We start from the raw sequence: 20,687 nt of genomic DNA, 5'->3' as shown, positions 1-20,687 counted from the left end.
ACATTTCCTGTAAATACAAGTTAAAGGTTATTTTATATGATATTTATAAAATCTTAGAAGCTAATCTATCATACCGATAGGGCTGTTATTGTCATAGTACGTGAGTACATGATTATCTCTCATGCACTTACTCTCACCGTAATCTGTTTAAGATTGGGAAGTCTACCATTTCTGTTTTACCATTAGGGGGATAAAAGTCAAAAAAGGCCAAGACTTGAATTCTCAAGATGTTTAGGTGCTAGCCAGTTTTGAGCTTTTGGGTCTAACCAGTTTGCTTGCTGTTAGAGAGGAAGTTAATTGCAAAGGGAGCAGAATCCAAATTCCCGTGACCCTAGATCATATATGTCGACAGTTACATTATGGTAGCTGGTTCAGAGTACTTCCCATAGAACATAATTGTATCAGTATGATATAGCGAAGTGATATTGCTTGTTATAGCAGTGTGATATAGGTCAGTGATATTTGGTCCATGACAGATCTAAGACTTTTTAAATAGAGGATATAAATTGTGCACTGTAGTACATAAATTGTTACAGCTCTGACAGCTATAAAACTGGTTTGGTATCAAGTCATCACTTCTGTATGCCAGCATTAGTTCTAAGTATTTTTAGCCTTAAGAATTTCTTGTAGAGTGAAGATCCTATGGGTTGGCTTGCAGTGATATAATTTGGGTAGTAGAACTCTCCTGAGAAAATTTGCACAGCACCTGTGAGTGCTACTTGTGAGTCTTAGACAAATATCTCACGATTTTGGATAAATTAGTTCATACCTTTCTTTAAAATATAAGACTTAAAGAGACAAGAATGTAATTTATACAAAGGAATTATCTTAATAGAAGCACATTCTTATTAATAAGTTCCTTACTTCCAAAAGGAAAAGTTACTACTGCAGGCACATTGGTAATGACAAAGTGTAAGTGCACTGTCCAAGAAACACAAATGATTATGAAAAATGGCTAAGAAAAGTCTACTCAACTCTGTTGATGTTGGAACAGCAATATTTGGTTATGATGCTTCTTTGAAAAACAGTATTTATAGTGTTCTCCCAATGTACATCAGCCCAAACAGAAAAATTTAGAGAAACTCTACAAAGATGTTATTTGGGCTATTATAAAATTCATCCAAAGGCATTGTGCCAATAAGAGGAACACTGCCAGCTTGAGTTTGTATGAAAATACCTATTTCCTCACAGAGAAACCTTTAAATAGTATGTCTTGAAATTAAAAAAAAAAAGTTGTAGAGGTTATTTTCCATCCTCATATTTAGTAGAGTTTTGGGTGCAAACATTAGAATAGGAATGGTAATGTCAGGCCTCATCCTTTCCCCTGTCCTTTTCCTGTGCTTACGTATCAGCTTTCAACTTTCAATGTTTCAGTTTTAGCCTTTGTTATAGCTACAACTATAAAGGCTTTCTTAAACATAACCCCCATTTTTAAAAAGGGAAAAAAGGAAGACCCGGGGAACTACAGGCCAGTCTCACCTCTGTTCCCGGGAAGATCATGGAACAGATCCTCCTGGAAGCTATGCTAAGGCCCATGGAGGACAGGGAGGTGATTTGAGACAGCCAGCATGGCTTCACCAATGGCAAGTCCTGCCTGACCAACCTGGTGGCCTTCTATGATGGAGTGACTACATCAGTGGACAAGGGAAGGGCTACAGATGTCATCTATCTGGACCTCTGTAAGACCTTTGACATGGTCCCCCACATCATCCTTCTCTCTAAACTGGAGAGGTATGGATTTGATGGGTGGACTGTCCGGTAAAGGGTGAGGAATTGGTTAGATGGTCTCATCCAGAGGGTAGTGGTCAATGGCTCAATGTCCAAATGGAGATTGGTGATGAGTGGCATCCCACAGGGGTCCGTATTGGGACCGGTACTGTTTAATATCTTCATCGATGACATAGTGGGATTGAGTGCACCCTCAGCAAGTTTGCAGATGACACCAAGCTGAGTGGTGCGGTCGACACGCCAGAGGGACGGGATGCCATCCAGAGGGACCTGGACAAGCTTGAGAAGTGGGCCTGTGTGAACCTTATGAGGTCTAACGAGGCCATGTGCAAGGTCCTGCACCTGGGTCGGGGCAACCCCCAGTATCAATACAGGCTGGGGGATGAAGGGATTGAGAGCAGCCCTGCCGAGAAGGACTTGGGGGTACTGGTGGATGAAAAGCTGGACATGAGCCAGCAACGTGCACTCGCAGCCCACAAGGCCAATTGTATCCTGGGCTGCATCAAAAGAAGTGTGGCCAGCAGGTCGAGGGGGGCGATTCTGCCCCTCTGCTCTGCTGAGACCCCACCTGGAGTACTGTGTCCAGCTCTGGAGCCCTCAGCATAAGAAAGACACGGACCTGTTGGAGCGGGTCCAGAAGAGGGCCACGAAAATGATCAGGGCGATGGAACACCTCTCCTATGAGGAAAGGCTGAGAGAGTTGGGGTTGTTCAGCCTAGAGAAGAGAAGGCTTCGGGGAGACCTTATTGTGGCCTTTCAATACTTAAAGGGGGCTTATAAGAAAGATGGGAGCAAACTTTTTAGCAGGGCCTGTTGCGACAGGACAAGGGGGAATGGCTTTAAACTAAGGGGGGGTAGATTTAGACTAGATCTAAGGAAGACATTTTTTACGCTGAGGGTGGTGAAGCACTGGCACAGGTTGCCCAGAGAGGTGGTGGATGCCCCATCCCTGGAAACATTCAAGGTCAGGTTGGATGGGGCTCTGAGCAACCTGATCTAGTTGAAGATGTCCCTGCCCAGGGCAGGGGGTTTGGACTAGATGACCTTTAGAGGTCCCTTCCAACCCAAACTATTCTATGATTCTATGATTTAAAGAACTTCAGGAAGCCAGCTACATACAAAGTCTGTCAAAATAATTTAAGTAAACAGTCTGAGGCTGGGGATTTGAGGGAAGAGAGAGGGAAAGTTATTCTGTTTTCTTAAAATGTACTTGTAAAATGACATCTCACACTTTTCTGATAAAGAGTGATTTTTTTTTTCCCCCCAAGTTATTGCATCCCTTTCAGCTCTGCAGTGGAATTTCATGGGTGTGATGAAGGGTGATCAGCCATCTAAAGTTGTCTGTGTATTTCCTACATGTGGGGAAAGAGAATGATCATGCTGACACAAAAAAAACCAAAATCAAAACTAAACCAGGTTTAAGAGGAAAGGGTCACGAGATGGGTATCTGTGAAGGTCAAGTAGCTTTCACTCTTGCAAAAGTGTTATATACTGAGGAAGTGACTTCTACTGGAGCCAGCAGTCTGAAGTTAACCTGTGGGTGGAAAATGTGCTGCTGATGACCCATGCTATTTAGGATTCTTACATAGATTTTGCTTGTTATAGAAATTTTAATGTAACCATATGTATAAAACCACAGAGAACATTTCTTTACTAAAAGTAACAAAGAAAGGTAGTTGAACTTGGAAATTCTTCTGATATTTAACAAAATTATTTGCTGTTTTAAATGAATTAAGATGCTTTGTTTACACATTTTACTAATTTAAAACCGTAGTGTATAAAGATCAGTCATGCCCCATAATGCACATTGTTGTTCATTCGTTTTATATTTTAAAAATTTTACTAAAGTAGTACCAATACATTTTTGTTTACTTATCATTCTTTGGTTAAGCCTATGATGTCAAAATTCCCTGCTTGAGTATGTACAGCATTTTCCAGTTTCTTTGTTTTCCTTGCTATGCTTCTTGCAATTCTATACAGAAACCTTGGCAGTTCAAACTTAGGGCTCTTACTGCTCTCTTTCCATTTTTGTATTTGTTTTCTTTAGACATTATCATTTTTAACATAAATCATACCTACTTCTCTATATTTGATCTCATTTTTATGCAGTTTTTAATTCCTGATATCTGGACGTAGACTTTCCAACTTTTCAATGTGTGTTATGAACTAAACTTCAAAAGAGTACTGTAAGAGAGAGAAAGGAATTTTTGGCTTGCCCCCCAGGCCTTCCAGAGCACTAGGGTCCTTGGAGATTTAGGAAGCCCAGCAAGTTAGACCTGACTTGATGAATCCATAGCTGGCTGCCATGCTTGCCAGGGTGCATGCAGAACCAGCCTATCCAATGATTCTTGACACAGGCTGCCTAGGATTTTAGTGAACCAACTCTCAGGAGGAGTTTGGGCCTCCTGTAGGTATGTTACTCTAGAGATCCTGAATGGACTGCCATAAATTGCCCTGAGTCTTAATGTCTACAAATACAGGAGTCCAGTTTCTGCAAAACACATAACCTGAAAGCTGGAAAGCAAAGGGAAACTAAGAGCATAACCCATATCTCCCTCATTGGGGAGCCTCAGGTCCTAAGTTCCATGCAAAGCAGCTTATTGAGAGCTTGGAGACCGTAAGAAGCCAAAAAGCTTAGGAGCTCCTGGAGACCTGGCTTTCCAGCTGTTTGGCAGCCCATCAGGCAAGAAGTTAGGGATTCTGTGAAAACCAGAAGCCAAGCAAGCCTGGCAGGCTACTCACCAGCCATCTGGCTGACAAGAGAAAAGATGAAGAGGCACGCTGGTAATTTAGCCTGCCTTTCTGCCTGGTTTCTGTCAAAACTTTTCAAGAAGTCGTTGTGTTCTTACGGAAGGTTTTGGTTCCATTCCATTAGCATTTTCTGATGGAATACTGTTCCACTGGAAAATATTTGACCAGCTTTCCTTGTAACTTAGTTTATAATAGCTACACATGCTAGTCAACAGCTTGTCATGTAGCTTCTGTACTTTTAAATTAGACTTGCTAATTGGATTTTAAAAATCTATAAAAAGTTTAAACCCCATCCTCCTCACATTTTTTCTTTTTCATCTCTTTGTTTTTCCTTCTTGACCATTTCACTTTTTTCCTATCTTTACCCTCTCACTTGCCACATGGGACTTCCATAGATTTTAAGGCAAGAAAAGAGCACGGAGATCATTGTGTCTGATTTGCTGCATAATACAAACCAGAAAATTTCAAGCAATCATTTTATCTAGTGCAGAAGCTTTTGATTGAACTATAACATATTTTATACTTCATGCTTGTTGTTCAGATTCTCAGTGGTCTGTAATGGTAAGTGGTACAATATGATATGATTGCCTTCTCATATACCACTCTAATTTATGGAACCATGCCAGAATTGCAAAGACACAAACAATAATTGTTATAACAACTTATTAGTTTGTGTTGTCACTGCATTGATTGTTTGCCTAGGCTGTCCTCAGAACATGCTGATATTGCTGTCTTGCATCTCTACAATATTAAACTACATATTAGTGATGACTATCTCATAAAGATATTAATAATTATAAGAAGTTTGCTTAGACACTTATTTGGATTCAATTCAATCCAAAACCAATGGAAACAATGTTTAGTTTTTCCAGTTATTCAATGTTATCTCTTTCTCATACTTCCATTATTAAAATGGTTTTCAAAATAATCTAAAGCAAATCATGACGTTTTCTCTATTGTGGCCTCAAAGGATTTTGATATTAGTAGTTTCACTGCTTCTGTGAAAAAAAATTAGGATTTTGGCATTTACCCGGGACTGAACTTCAGTGAGAGTTGTGAGGAGGGGGACGAAGAGTAGGTGTAGTCCGCCAGACTGAAAAGTAAGGAAAACAATAGACAGAAGGACTACTAGAAGTTGCATGAGTGACTACGTAGACTTTTTTTTCTCCCACCATCTTTTAGAGAACATGCATTGCATGCTTTCTTGGGCTGTACACTTGGCGAATGGACTTTGCTTTTTTTTCTTGAAACTATCAATAGCAATATACTTGCCAAGTATTTAACTGTGATGATCAAATCCCTGAAGAGCCAGGAGTAAGGAATTCTGCTCTTCCAGGCTACAGAGTAGCATTGGAGCCATGTTAAAGCTACTCTGCTTTGCTGCCCTGGCTTTAGCTGCTTCAGTGAGGTGAAGAGGACAGGAAAATCCATGTTGATTGTCTACTGCTTTCTCAACACATTGCATTTTTGCAACACAGAAGAAGACTTGTGAGATGTAGTGAAGTAGTCTCATCTTACAAGGTGTTTCTTCATCAGTTCTGCTACAGTGGAACCCTCCACAGCTGTATAGACAGCAATAAAATTAGCCTTTAAATATAATTTGATTCATAATACCATTGAGTTGTTTAGTAAGAAAAATGAATAGAAACTTCATTATATAAATTGTGTTTCCCTTTTTCACTGAACAGCTATAATATAGAAATTTATCTGTTGCATTTCTTTATTTTGAATTTTAAATTGGGTTGTGCATTAGGATGATAAGTTATTCATTTGGCAATAGAGGATGGAAATGGACAGTTTCCTTCATTAAAGAAAAGGTAGTTTAAAGATGACTCTTGATAACTAAAGTTTATTTGCACAGCCATACCATCACTTTTTTGGGCAAAAGCAATCCAGTTTGACAAATTAGCTTTGACACCTTAAGCTTTTTAAGATGTTCTAAGAGTGAAATACTACTTGTTTTTAGCGGAGAAACTTTTATCTTTCAAGTGGAGTATTTTTAAAGATAAACACAATGTGTTTTTGTAATACCATGTTTAGCTTTAAATCTTTCAAATAAAGAAACCAGTATTCACTTTGGAAGAAATAAGAAAGGAATTCAGTTACAAAAGAATTCAGTAGTTCTTTTACAAGAACTGTATGTCTCAACTTAAGGCTGATGAACTTTATTTACTTAATGAAAATAACCACAAAAAAACATATAATATGATGACAAGAGAGCCCAAAAATCCCAAATGTTCTCCTTGTATAAATACTGTGGAGATCAAGTGATTTTTCCAAATCTGTCTGTCTGCAAATATCGTAATGCTTTCTGCTCCTAATTAAAAAAAATATGTGTAAAGCTGGTCTATTTCACAGTATTTGTGCTCTTGGCAGAAGCCAATGTAGAAATAAGTGAAAAGGGAAAGTTAACTAAATTTTGTTAATAGTCATGCAGTTCAACAGTGTGAAAATATGTGATTAAAGAGTAACAGGATGAGGCTTTTATTAGCACAGCAGGTAACTTTGCTAGCCTCAGCATCTATGCCAGATAGGGGTTTTTTTTTACTGCTTGAGATTGCAAACTCCTCCCCTTGAATCCAGTTTTGAAATAATATTTATCGTACTTTCTGAGGATAAAAACTTTGCTGCCCACTAGTTAGAAGATGTGGTCATGTGAAGTAATGAAAAATCCTGTTATCTCTTCCCATCTTCTTCAGCCACTTAAAATGTAGTTTAACAAACTATATTTCTTCATATCTGTCACCTCAGGTTAAATATTACATTAAAAGTTATAATAATGACAAACATTTAAAATGAAAATATTTCCTGTTAATACAGTAAAATGTTCTTGCTCCCCTCCCCCCAGTTTTTTTTAACATTTTTATTGCTTCTTTAAATGTCTTTGTGTTTGACCTCTTACTTTGTTCAGCTCAGGAAATATTGCTAAAACAGAAGCATCCAGCCTATCATTAACACATACACTCAGATGTATACAATAAAATTATCTATTTTATTGCTTATTGGTGGGAGTGATTTTATCAATAACTTTATCTATAAAGGCTGTTTCTTAGGCTTTATTCTTACCATACCATTTTATTTTCTTGCCTAACTCGAACTGAGTAGCCTTGTTAGGACAACTAGGAAGTAAGGTTTTGTCACAGTAGGTAAGGGGGGGAGTAAATTACCTAAACTCACTTAAATGCATTCTGCTTTTCTTTCAAGTTGGTTTTTGTATAGCTGTATCCTAAGATGTTCTCTAAGCTTTTCAAAATACTTGAAGTTTGTTGAATAACTTCATATGTAACACTAAAGAAAGTAAATGTAGTTTAATGGCTATATTAATAGATTAGAGCTTGCAGTATGTAAATACTGAAGTATAAATGTAGTCTTGGGCTGGAAATGGAACACTTTCCACTTCAAGTTCAATATCACAATCATATTATTACCCGATAGTAAACTACTACTTTGAAACAATGACATTTACATTTCTACAGTGAAGTTTAAGGACTATGGGTAAATATGAAAGCTTATCACACAGTAACAGCTGGAAATGACAAACCCTTTGGGTTAAGTCTCACAAAAAAAGTTGTGTGTTGATTAATTTACAAGGTGGAATTTAAAGATTGCATTTTTTTCTATGTGAAACAAAAAGTGCAAAAAAGATTTCCAAAGAGATGTTATATATGATTTTTCTTCTTTTCTGTTATAAAAAGTTATATATGATTTTTCTTCTTTTCTGTTACAAAAATAAGTATAGATCAAAATGCCTGAGAATATTTGCAAACTAAAATCACAGAAATTACTTTAGACTTTATAGTATGAACAGCTATCTGATCATTAATACAAGTATACTCAAAGAACATAGATTCAAAAGAATTAAATCCAGACCTCCACAATCACAGGCACAACTTCATATAATTTCTTCTTTAAATATCTTTAAAGTATGGCAATTCTATATAATAAATACACGTCTTTCAGTAAAAAAAAAAAAAGTAGAAATTTACTGTACAAAGCAAGTATATGGTTTTGCTAAACGATAGCAAAAAGGTTGCATTTGTTGTTTAAATTTCTTTGGGAAAAAAAAAGATCTTGTAAGTAACGTAACAGATTTTAAAGCTCTCATTTCCGTTTTTCTTTCTGCTCATTGTTCTTCAAATTTCTTGCTTCTTTACTTTTCTCTTTGTCTTGCACAGACCACCAGACTACACCCACAATCACATTTGGGAAACTTTCCTGACATGTGGTTTCTGCAGTTTCCCTCGACTTTTCATCACTGGTAGAAGGTTCTGTCCTTGTGTTTAGCTGGTTTCGCAGACAATTATTGAAACTTTTCTTTTACTTACTGCTGGATTGTTTATATATTATTCCATCAGTTTAATTGGACGGTACTCCTTTACAAAATGTGGAAAGTATAAGCTTGTCAGGAGAGAAATTTAACAAGTAGGTTTATAATCACCTGGAAGGAAAATATGTACAGGTAGGAAAATATAAAATGTTCATATTAGTTCATTAAGATGGAATACAGATTATCTTATCTCTTCATGAAACGACTTTCAAGAGCATGAATACATACACAAATCTCTGAACCATGCAAAAAATCAGAATCATTTTCATGTATAGCAGGGCCCCTTTCAAATCTTAGACACTTTACCTTAGAGTTTACCTCTTGAACAGAAGCCTTTCTCATTTATTGAGCCAGTATTTAGACACAAGGTAATGCACACTTCTGTAGTAAGTTTCAAGGAATTGAAGTAAATGTAAAACATCTCATTTTCTTTCCTTCTCCTGTGTCTGCTCATTTAGCTGTCTAGCCCTCTAATACATATAGGTAAGAAATTCTGTGTGGAAATCTTTCTCTGTAACCCATTATCTACCACCTTTGGTCAAATTTTAAAATTTCAAGACAGACATGAAAACCGATATCGAGAAATACTGTTTTTATTCAGGTGATACATTTACATTGTGGTATGTATACACTAGCAATGATAGTGAAACTTTTATGCTAGCGTATCCATGGGAAATACGCTGTAACCCACCTTCCTTTACATGCAGCTCACATGGTAATAGAAGTGACAGAGCACTGCCCTTCCTTCTCTGTTTCTCTGAGCTGCTTTTCTGAGTCACAAACCTTTATTGTCCTTCTTCTGCATAAACATTTAGATCCTCTTTTAATTTCTGTAAGGACCTCTGTTATTTGTTCATTCTGGTTTATTTAGGACTTCAGCACGAAGTTTGATTTTGGATACTACCCTTTTTCCACATGCTGTGGCTTCTGGTTTTGACCCTCACACTATATGGCTTTAACCTCTCCCTTCCAGTCTCAAGAATTGCACTGCCTGTGGTGGAAAATGTTTCGTTCCTGATGGGCCTACCCACTGCTTTTGCTTTCTGTGAGAAGGAAACATCACAGCTAGGAGTTATGTTTGGCATTCTGTTTGGCAACAAAAAAAGATGAACTGCAGCATCTTCTGGAATTTTTATTTACCAAGTCCATGAGCAATTTGATGGATTTGCTCAGCAAAGCTAACACAATACAATTGGACCCTACTCTGTTCATAAATCAGCCCCCAAAAATAAATAAATATAATCAAAACCATTCTTGGTCTCAGGGTCACTCCCTAGCCCTAGGAAAGTTCATACTATCCATGTTTGCACTTTCATGAAGTCCTAAGACCTTTCAGTCCAAAAGGGTTTCAGGAGAGTGTCTGGTAGTTTTTATTCAAAATTCTCCTATTGACCTGTTGAAGGAAGCAAATGAAAGAAATCCCACTTGCAGACCTTTCTTTCCATCTCTGCACATTTACCATCACTGAGGTGCCTGGGCTAAAATTTCTTCTACAAAGTTACTGCTGACCATTTGGCCAGTCACTTTTACTCTCTTTCCAGTGTAATAACAGTTTGACACCAGGCCATCCAATGCCACCTGCAGATGTGCCACCATGATGTCGCCAAGAATCTCATATGACCTATTTTCAGTTCCTATTTTCAGTACCCTTTTGTGAAGGGTACGATTTGGGCACTAATGGCATACTTTTAGTAAATAGTTCCATAAAAATTAGATGACCATCAAAAAACACCTGAAATTCTTGCCCATAGTGGTTTCTGACCTGTATCTATTTTGTCATCAATAGTTCATTTGCTTTTCTTAAGTCTTATGTTTCTGCAGAAATCCTTGTTAGCCATAATTAAGTCATTCACTAGTTTCTATATTCATTGGACAAAGAACTTTAAGAAAACTACTCATCTTTTCAGATCCACATCTGAAAGGTTGAAAATCTAACAAAAAATGTTGAGCTGGATTATAGATTGCATAAAGAAGTCCTGATAAACACAAATATCTAAGCTTAGTATAGAGGTCCACTCAACTAAAGTAACTGATGGGCCCATTCAAGTAGAAGTGGTGAATTCTCCAGATTACATTGCAATACTTGATATCCTCAGGTTAGGCATTTGAAGTTCCATCCACCCCTTTGCTAATTATTATGTTTACAATGACGTTTCTGAAAATGCTGCTGCATTTTGCAGTGTTGTCTTTCAGGCTCTGTATAACTAGGCATCCTGAGAATCCCTTCTAGATGGTTGTTGGCAAAATGTTGCTTAGAGTTACCCACAGATTGAATAAACGTGTAAAAAATCATTCCAAGAAGTAGATGTTTTTTCTATTCTGGCATTGTTTCTGTCCACAAGGAAACTGAAAAGAGATTGTCTAAAATAATGTAATCTTACATGGTGGAACATCTTACCAAAGAAAGAGATACATTTCTTTTCAAGCATCTCAGTTTAACGGAGTGCAATGAATCTTGCTCTACAGCATTGGTCAGTGACTATGTAACTTAATCAGTTAAGAATTTGTGCTTAAACAAAACTTAGATTTATACCCTGTGTGCTTTTAAGGGTACATGAAGTACTGTATGCTGCGTGTCACTTTACCAGATACTGTCAGTTCCTCTTTGAGGCAACCAAATGAATTCCATACCTGTTAGTTCAGTCTCACAGTGCCAAAAGTGCTGGTTTTCTCTGTTTTACACATTGACATGTAAACATGTGCTTGATAATTTGAGTTGACTAATAAACACAAGAGTGTGAGAACAGACAATGCTGTGTCAGACCAAAGGTTCACTGACACAGTATTCTGTTTCTCATAGTAGCCCACAAGGGATGCCTAAGGAAAGGTAGAAGAAGAGGGCAGACTTGCAGCCGTGGTTCCCCTCCCCAGAATGTTCTCCCACCTTCAAGAAATCTGTGGCTCAGGAACTCTTTAAATCAGAGGGAATACTTTTACATTGAATAACCCTTAATGGATTTTTTTTCTGTGAATTTGTCTAGTTCATTTCTAACATGTAAACTTCTAACAGCCACTGCAATCCTGCTCCAAGGACTTCAACATCTTAACTATGCTTTGAAAATAACTTTGTTTTATTCTGAACATGCCGCCTGCTAATTTCATCTGAAGCTCCCAGGTCTTCTCCTAGAAGAGAAGTCCCTGTGTACCCTTTCCATTCTACTCAAGATTCTATACACCTCTATCATACTGCTCCTCGTTTTTCTCTTTTATAGCCTTGAGTGTCCTAGTTGGTTAGTCATTCCTTCTACAGAGCAGTTCCCTACCTTTGATTATTCTTGTCATCTTTCTCTAAACCTTTTCTAATTTTACTACAACTTTTTCAAGATGGAAAAGATGGACCAGATCTGCATACTGTATTCAAGATCAAGGCACACTGTTTAGTTTTCTATTTCTTTTCTAAGACCATACTTCCCAGAGGTTTTTCCAGAGTCGTATTTGTGTCCTTTAGTCACATTTTACATTGATTGTTCATACTCTGAGGTGCACCATGGTTCTCCCACAGAGGCTGTCATGACTTGTGTAACCTCCCCTCTTAAGTATTCCTGAATAGTCATTTGCATTGATATAAGAAAATAATATTACCACTCCTTTGTCTTAGCTGTCAGACTTAATGTAGGAAATAGTAGACACTATGAGAGCCTAAACAGGGGTTTCTATTGCTGTCTTAGATGCCCTAAGGTATGTGAGGCACTTACCTGGCAAATATGATACAGCAGATAAGGGAGACTTGTACCCTTCTGGAGTGACAGCTTGAGGCCGTAAAGAATACCCTGTGGTATCTAAAATGACACTAGATACCTTCATTTAGGCATTGAATTTCTGCCTAGATGGTGGTATGTAAAACACTCTAACTCTTATATGTCAATCGAGAGCTCTGAGTTCCGAATTAGCCATACTTCTTCATGAAAGCAACACAGCAATAGCTGCAGTTTTGAATAATTATGTCATGCCAATCTCTTTTTTTAACATTTGCATATAAATACAGATTGAATATTTTAAAATAATGTTTCTTTTGATTCTCATTTAGGATGCTGGGGAAATGGTTCGATCCTTTGTTGGTGGCTTGGAGCTGATAGTCAATTTGCTAAAATCAAAGAATAAAGAAGTTTTAGCAAGTGTATGTGCAGCCATTACAAATATAGCTAAAGATGAAGAAAATTTAGCTGTTATAACAGATCATGGAGTCGTCCCTCTGTTGTCCAAACTAGCAAACACAGTAAGTAACTTCTAAACATATTATACTAAGTATCTGAGTTTCTTATGTCACACTGCATTATACCCAACCAAAAGGTTATGACAAGAGCGGTAGATTTTGCAGCAGCTACAAGGAAGAGCTGTAGAATCCTTCCTCTATGAAATGTATACTGGACATTAAAACACTCTGTGGCTGGTACTAAAATTGCTTTGGAAGATGGGCTTCATTTTAATAGTCACTGTTGCTGAATATTGCTTTTGAGAGATGCAGCTGCCATATAAAAAAAGCACAAAGGGTCAAGAGAGCAATAAATCTGAACCATGCAGCGAATCTCAATGATGGCGCTATATGTTACATTTTAATGCCAATCTTACCTAATTTCCAGTCAGTCTAAAAGCACCTTTGAAATAATATAAAAATTCACAGCATTTCCTACAAAGAGAATAATAAGGGGCTACTAGCTCCATGCCTTACAGCTCTCTCCAGTTTTTAATTGTACTACATTTAAATTGGGATGCCTTAAAGATGTTTGAGAATACAATTCTGCTTTCCTATGAAATTTTTATTGTATTATGTTGTCTTTAATTTATTATGTTTTTACCTTCTTCAGAACAATGACAAATTAAGACGTCACTTAGCAGAGGCCATTTCCCACTGTTGCATGTGGGGGAGCAATAGAGTTACCTTTGGAGACACCAAGGCTATAGCTCCTTTAGTACGTTACTTGAAGTCAAATGATCCATCAGTTCATAGAGCTACAGCTCAGGCTTTATATCAACTTTCAGAGGATCCCAACAACTGTATCACCATGCATGAAAATGGAGTGGTGAAGGTGAGGTGGAAAGTTTTTCTTACTTGGAATTCAAATTATTGAAGAGGTTTGGCACGGTCAAAAGAAAAGATCTTTCATTTGAAATAGTTCTTGAATACTGCTGTGTACCTCAAATTTTCTGAACTTTATCCTAAAAATGTTTGGTTAAGTAGTGAATTAGGAAACAGTATTTCAGTGCTAAAGATATTACAGCTAGGTGGTTGTTAGGAATGGAAATATGATGTGGACATTCACCTCTAGAGTACTTGACTTGACTCTGACCTAGGCTGGTAGTGATATCACATCAGCATTTTGTCATTCTCAAGTGACTTTTGCAAAGTTGGGTTATCTTGATAGATAGTTGCTTAGTATGGCAGAAAGTCACCTAGGAACTGAGTGTAACTGGATTTGGGGACAAATTAAGATAGAATAATACAAAGGCTTAGTTTACCTGGAGCTGTTTCAGTGAATTCTGCATTTACTTATAAAAACTCATATTTTAGGAGTTAAGTATGAGCACATTCTGCAAAGACCTTACTCTAGAAAGAATTTTTCTCTCAAAAAGATTTTTCTAGCAAAGTTTTATCTCACTAGTTGAAGCCAGTAGAGTTATTCCTTTGGCACAGAAGAGATAAGGATTATGGCCTTAGAGATGGAGATTGTAGGAGCTCTCAATTTTTATAAATTTCTTGAAATATTCACTGTTTACAGACTTTTCATTTTACTTCATGTTCAGGTAAATGTATTGAAAGTAAGAGTTGACTTATGATGTAGTGTTACTACTAATGTTGAATGTACGCCTGCACTAATGATTGTGCACTTTATTGTGAGCAGTTTCAATTCTGGCACAGTCTAATGGTCCTGCGTTATCATACATATACCTGTAGCTGTCTATATCTGTAGTCGGGTTAAAAAGATCCACTGGTCAAAAATGTTTAAAGACTCGGTTTAAATGCCAGTACTTGAACTGACTCAGATGTAAGGTGCCCTTTCAGTGCTGGAGAGTAACATCTTCCCATCACAGTTGCATTATACTGGCCACACAGCACAGGAGAATACATACGGTACTACAGCTCAATTTGAAACTGGTGTCTGATGACTTTTTAATGTTGCTTATCTTTCCATTCAACTGACATAACCCATTTTCTGCCCTCCTGTCATCTGTTGTTTTCATTCATTTTATTATGCAGGTTTTAGTACACTGAACGTACTGTATAAAGCCGATTTTGATGATATACTTTTGTAATAATTCCATCTCAGTCTAGGTTCATCATTATTTTTCAGCCCTCGTTAAAATATTTAGACTAATTAAAAACATTTATTTGCACTTGCAGATAAATAGGGGTGTACAGAAAAATATCACAGGTGTTTAATTTTTTTATTATTCACAGTATTCTGGAATGACTATAATATGTTAAGGGAGAGAAAAGAGAACTGATAAAAGGAAGAGCGAAACTACAAAATAAAGGAACTTGGGTTATGTTTGTTGCATCTAAACTTTTTGTCCAGGATGCACTTCTCTTCTTGTGTACAAGAAACTTGTATTTTTGTAATGCAGTTGGACAAGTGTTTGAATGTGGGTTTGTATGTGGGTCCATCACAGAACTGAAGTGGAAGCGCTTCTCATCTCATAACTGATGGAGGGCCTGAATATATGAGAGGATATATGACCAATTCTCATCACGTGTGCCAGCACACACATGTACTTGTATCATATAAACATTAGTAATATGACGGGAAGCAGCTGCATTTGGTCCATGTTGAGACTAACAGCCCGGGTAGCAGTTCTGCTGAAAAGGACCTGGAGACTGGATTCAGCAAGTCGAACATGAGCCAATAGGGTGCCCTGGGAGTGATGAAGGCTAACAGGATCCTGGGCTGTGTTAGCGGGAGCATAGCCAGTAGGTCGGGGGTGGTGACTTAGCACTTACTAAATCATGTCAGGAGTACTATGTTCAGTTTAGGGTCCAAGTCCATGCACAAAGATGGTTGGGGACTGAAGCACATGACTTGTGAGGGAACTGAGCTTGTCTAGCTTTGAGAAAGAAGGCCTCTGGGCAGCAGTGCCTAATAGCAGCCTGCCAGTATCTAAGAGAAATTTATTGAGGTGACAAAGGCAGATTCTTTACTGAAGTGCATGGTGGGAGGACAAGAGACAATGGTCATAAATTGAATCTGATGAGTTCCATCCGGATATAAGGAAAAAAATTCTACCGTGAGGGTAATGAAGCACTGGTACAGTTCCCCAGAGAGGCTGTGGAGTCTCCATCCAAGGGAATTTAGACCTGACTTGACAAAGCCATCAGCAACCTGGTCTGAATTCAGTGTTGACCCTGCTTTGACTAGGAGGTTGGATTAGATGACCTCCTGAGATACCTTCCAACCCAAATGATTCTGTGATTCAGATCATCTGATTTCTATCAGATGAAAAATAGTGAAAATAATAGGAAATGTGGAAAATAATGATTGATCTTTGCAAACCACTTCTTCACTATCTTTTGATAATTAAGCAGTATTCTCCAACTTCTCAATGGACTTTATTGAGCCATACCCATGGCATATTCAATTAGGGAAAACAGCCATAGTTGTGATAATAAGCTTTCCACATTCAGTATCCAGAAACAGTCACCCTGTCTAATGTGGCAGAAACCATCTTCACTATACTTAGTCAGATGGGTATCTCAAAAGAAATGCTGTCAGAGGAACAGATTTAATCACTCTGTTGTTTAGATACTTAGGGAGATGTGTAGGTTAAAGTGTCTGAATTCCACTCTGTATCATTCAGAAATGAAATATTCATTCCATGAACAGAAAATTCACTTGAATTTTAGGTCAGGGCTACAAAGGTATGTGACTAAGAGATACAGTGCTATCCCACATACCTTGAAGTATTTCAAAATTCCATGAGGTTTGACTAATCCTTCTCTGTAGTTCGCAAGATCTCAGGTTTTTTGGGGAAAGCAGTCTGATTGCAAACAAAACTGGTTCTGTAATGAATCTTTAAAATGCAGCCAAACCTGATCAAGAATTAAGAGGTTAAAGAGAGTTAAGATAAAAACACCTGTGACTGCACATTGCCATGAAGGAACTGGAATAATTCTTCATACCTGCTAAGTATCACAATATGCAGAAGTCTTGGGAAGGATTTTTGGAAGTGATTCAGAATATCAGTGAAATCAGCTCTAACCTTAAAAGGCTGCACTGTTGATTCATGCCATAAACTGTTCAGTTTGGTAGACTGGAATCTCTTCATAGCCGGGAGGTGACTGTGAACCAAATACATAGCCAGGAAAAGAAACATTATGATTCCTTACTGCTCATTTTTCTTACTGGCAGTAAAAAATGAAATATCCTCAGAAGACACTTATTTACCTGAAGGAGTAGTTCTTGCTAGTCCCCCAAAAAGCAAAAATAATGGAAGTTTGGCGGAGTGTGTTTTCAGATAAACTAAATCAAACTAGTCAGATGGTTGATGTCATCCATACAAAGACTGTCAGCCAATAGAGTCAAATGTACTGAATAAGTGTAAATCTTTACGAAGAGATCTGTCCAGCTCTTCAAGTAAACTGCCTTCTGTTCAGTGTCCTACTGAAGTCAGTGTGTATAGCGTAGAATCTGAAGTCCTAGGGTCACCCAGCAAATGTGTAACAATGAGGTGTAACAACTTACAATTGTAAATTGAGCCTTGAAAACAAGTTTGATACTTTTAAAATTAGAAGATAATAATTATTTTAAGAAATCCATCCAGATGAAGAAGTTCTTTAAACATTTCCCATAATTAGTGCTAAGAGCTACAAATAATTAGGTAAGCTACATAGAATTATCTTATTCAACACCTGCACATATTTCATTTTTCTGTGTGTTTGTTTTCAATTAAATTCAAGCGAACATTCATGGAAGTACTTAATTACAAATGCTGCAGGCATTTAATCGGGAGAATATGAAAGTAATTATATCTAAACAAACAAAAACATTCTTCACAAATATTTCTGTATTTTTAACTATCCAGATATTTTAAAATAGCATTTTTTCTAACATAATAAGTATAAATGGAGCTGTTATCAAAGCTTTATTCCTTTAAGTCTTTAAGAAATCCTTAAGAAAAAGGCAAATTGATAAAATGGGTAAGTGCAAACAGTAGGACCCTGGAGCAGTTCCCAGCTCTTATGTCCAAGTGCATAGCTGGCCACATACTGATTGCACATTAGGACTAAACCTGGATGCATACATTCTGTTCTGTGTCAAAAAAAAATGCAGGCGCAGAACTGGAACCACAATATGAATGAACAGTTGGGAATCAGGACTGCAGAGCATATTGCAAAATGCATTTGCCTTTCAACTAGGATATAGCCAGAGAGAATCCAATACCAGTGTATGTGTTAAAGTTGACATGGCTCAGAGATCCATGTTAATAAACTGTGAAAAACCTGTTCTCCCTAGGCCATAAAGGGACAAAAGTGCAGTAAGAGGTCATCAGAGCTAGCTCTCTTGAGCTACCTTGAGCTTTCTTACCTGTCTAGCTTTGGTAGCATGGAGCTCAGTGTCAGATGATTTGCCTTATTCTAGTACGATGACTGCAGTATAGGCATATCCATTTTTTATAAAGTGTGTACTTTGATTTTGCCCCTATTTTTCAGGGAATGAAATTCTCCCACTCACAGGAGGACAATACCTATGGTCATCTAGAGTTTCTAACCCTAAATAAAGCCTGGTTTAATTAGCAATTATCCTGCTGTTATGTTTCCAACCACTTTCTAATGCTTATATGTTGTGTTATACCTAGAATGGCAAAGCAGCAAAGCAAAGTGAAGCGACAAATAGGCCTTTTTGGAGGATATATCAGACCAGGGAGACATAGTGGTTCCTATCCAGTGAGGATGCCCGTATAATAAGTGAAGCGTGGTGGGCAGTCTGAGAAAATATGTTCTGTTGGACCTATGATAGTTTCTCCAGATGTGCTAGTCCAAGTGCTTTTATTCTGTGTGGCAAGAGCTGACCAGATCATGAAGCAAATCAACACGCGCACCATGACAGCTCAGGGCACAGCTGGCCAATCCACCAACTATTATGAGCTTGACTTCTATGCTGGCACTGTTGGAATTACCATCAAGAATCAACTACTGGAGTTTCAGAAAGGCTAAAGAGGCATTCCCAGATGGCAAGGAGAGTGGGTGGAGGAGATTTAGTTGCTCAAATGTGAGAGTCAGTACAGTGCTGAATCTTGCCTGGTCTATTCAGTTGGTCTGCCTGGCACAGGTGAGACAGTAGTTGCAGCACTGTGCTGTGCTATTGGGTATCTTTGCACCGTGCTTCTCAGTGATGGCAGAACGTCCAGGTGTTTTCATTCTTCTAGCCTCTCCAGTGAATAGTTGACTGAAAGCATACTTTGTATTTATGTAGGGGTTGTTATGTACAGATTTTTTCAGGACCAATCGTATTTTTGCTTCTGGAAAATTTGTCTGGGTTCCTTTGATATTTTTTCATCCTTTTACCAGATATCTGGTGTTTCAGTAATCATGCCCAGTTGCATTAATGTCACAGCTGCTGTAGTTCTGACTAGGTTGCAATAGATGCCAGGTGCTCTTCAGCACATGTTCATGTGTTATGTTCACACGCACAGAAAGTCTGATGCTTCAGGGAAACGTTTATTCTGTGTGAGTGACACAGTTGCTGAGTGCTTGAACAGTTGGTCAGAGACTTTCTCAAAGCATCAGACTTTCTGACCATTCACTACGCAGTGTGTATATACATGTTTCTGTCCAGGAAACCAGGAATAAAAATATATAGGGAAGGTAATTTCAGCCAGATTCTCATATTTCACATTTTGCCACTGCTGCAAACAGTATTTGCTAATCACAAAACACAGGTATATGCAGACAGTTGTGAGAGAAAACCAGTGTTCCAAGTTTTCACCTATTTGTAACTGCACCTAAAATACATTCAGTTTTCTCAAGCAAGGCTATGTGACAAAAAGGTTGGGAAATACTGGTGTATGTCAGCTGCCATGTGAAATTCTGAGTAGACAAACAGAGTGATTTCGGAGGAAGTTTAGAAAACCAGTTTATGAAGTTTTTCTTTTATGTTCAGTCCCACACTCGATATTCTTATGACTGGGAATGGAACAATGGTTATGACCTGTGACAGGTGAATCAATGCTTTCTTTCTACCAAACCAGAAGATATTTCCTCTTTCTGAAGTAAAAATTCATGGCTGTGCTGGAAAAGAGATTTGTATTTTCAAAGACCCAGTGAGGACATGTGGGACACTAGAAAGCAGGAGAAATTTTTAGACATCAGACTAAGGAACAGGCATCAACCTGAATTCGAGATTGGAGATAGCTGTCCACAAACCAAGGGAGAAGAGAAATCCAGTGGGGGATTGGCAGTTTATAGCCAAGATAAGCAGGAGTACCGGGCAATGTTCTTCACACTTGGAGTCTGTCACAATTAGAGGGAAGAGAAATAGGAAAAGTCACAGACAACTGGAAGTATCATCACCATCATCACCACATTCTTCATGGAAACAGCAGAAAATCTCTCTTAAAATGTAGCTGTTGCAAAGGCACAAAGATGTCTACCTATAGTTGACTGCTGCTGAAACCTTAGAACAATCAAGCTTGTTCATGAAAAGATCTCCAACTGTCCGCTGAAGAGTACCTGTTTATTTATAGGGATGCTCTTTTAAGATGAATTGTAGAAAGTTCTGCAAGCCACAGGCAGATGAGGAAGTGCCACTACTTTAGTAGTGAAAAGATGAGTCTAAACATGTTATAAAGGAAGAATTCAAGTCATCTTAAGATCCTGAAAGAATATTTAAATCATTGTCCTAGAGACCATGTCATTGTGTCAAATTAATACAATGCTTCTCTGTGTTAC

At 37.8% G+C, this 20,687-nt stretch overlaps 1 protein-coding gene across 2 annotated transcripts in view; it reads left to right on the top strand.

Moving 5' to 3' along the window:
- Positions 1-20,687, top strand: part of ODAD2 (outer dynein arm docking complex subunit 2) — a 92,957-nt gene that overhangs the window by 52,063 nt on the left and 20,207 nt on the right. For both annotated transcript variants that reach the window (XM_076332359.1, XM_076332358.1), the window contains exons 17-18: positions 12,834-13,022; positions 13,612-13,833. In XM_076332359.1, the coding sequence (XP_076188474.1) occupies positions 12,834-13,022; positions 13,612-13,833 (411 nt within the window). The remainder of the gene's footprint in view (positions 1-12,833; positions 13,023-13,611; positions 13,834-20,687) is intronic.

Source organism: Aptenodytes patagonicus, chromosome 2, assembly GCF_965638725.1.
Source record: "Aptenodytes patagonicus chromosome 2, bAptPat1.pri.cur, whole genome shotgun sequence".
NCBI lineage: Eukaryota > Metazoa > Chordata > Aves > Sphenisciformes > Spheniscidae > Aptenodytes > Aptenodytes patagonicus.
This window is presented reverse-complemented; position numbering and strand designations above follow the sequence as displayed.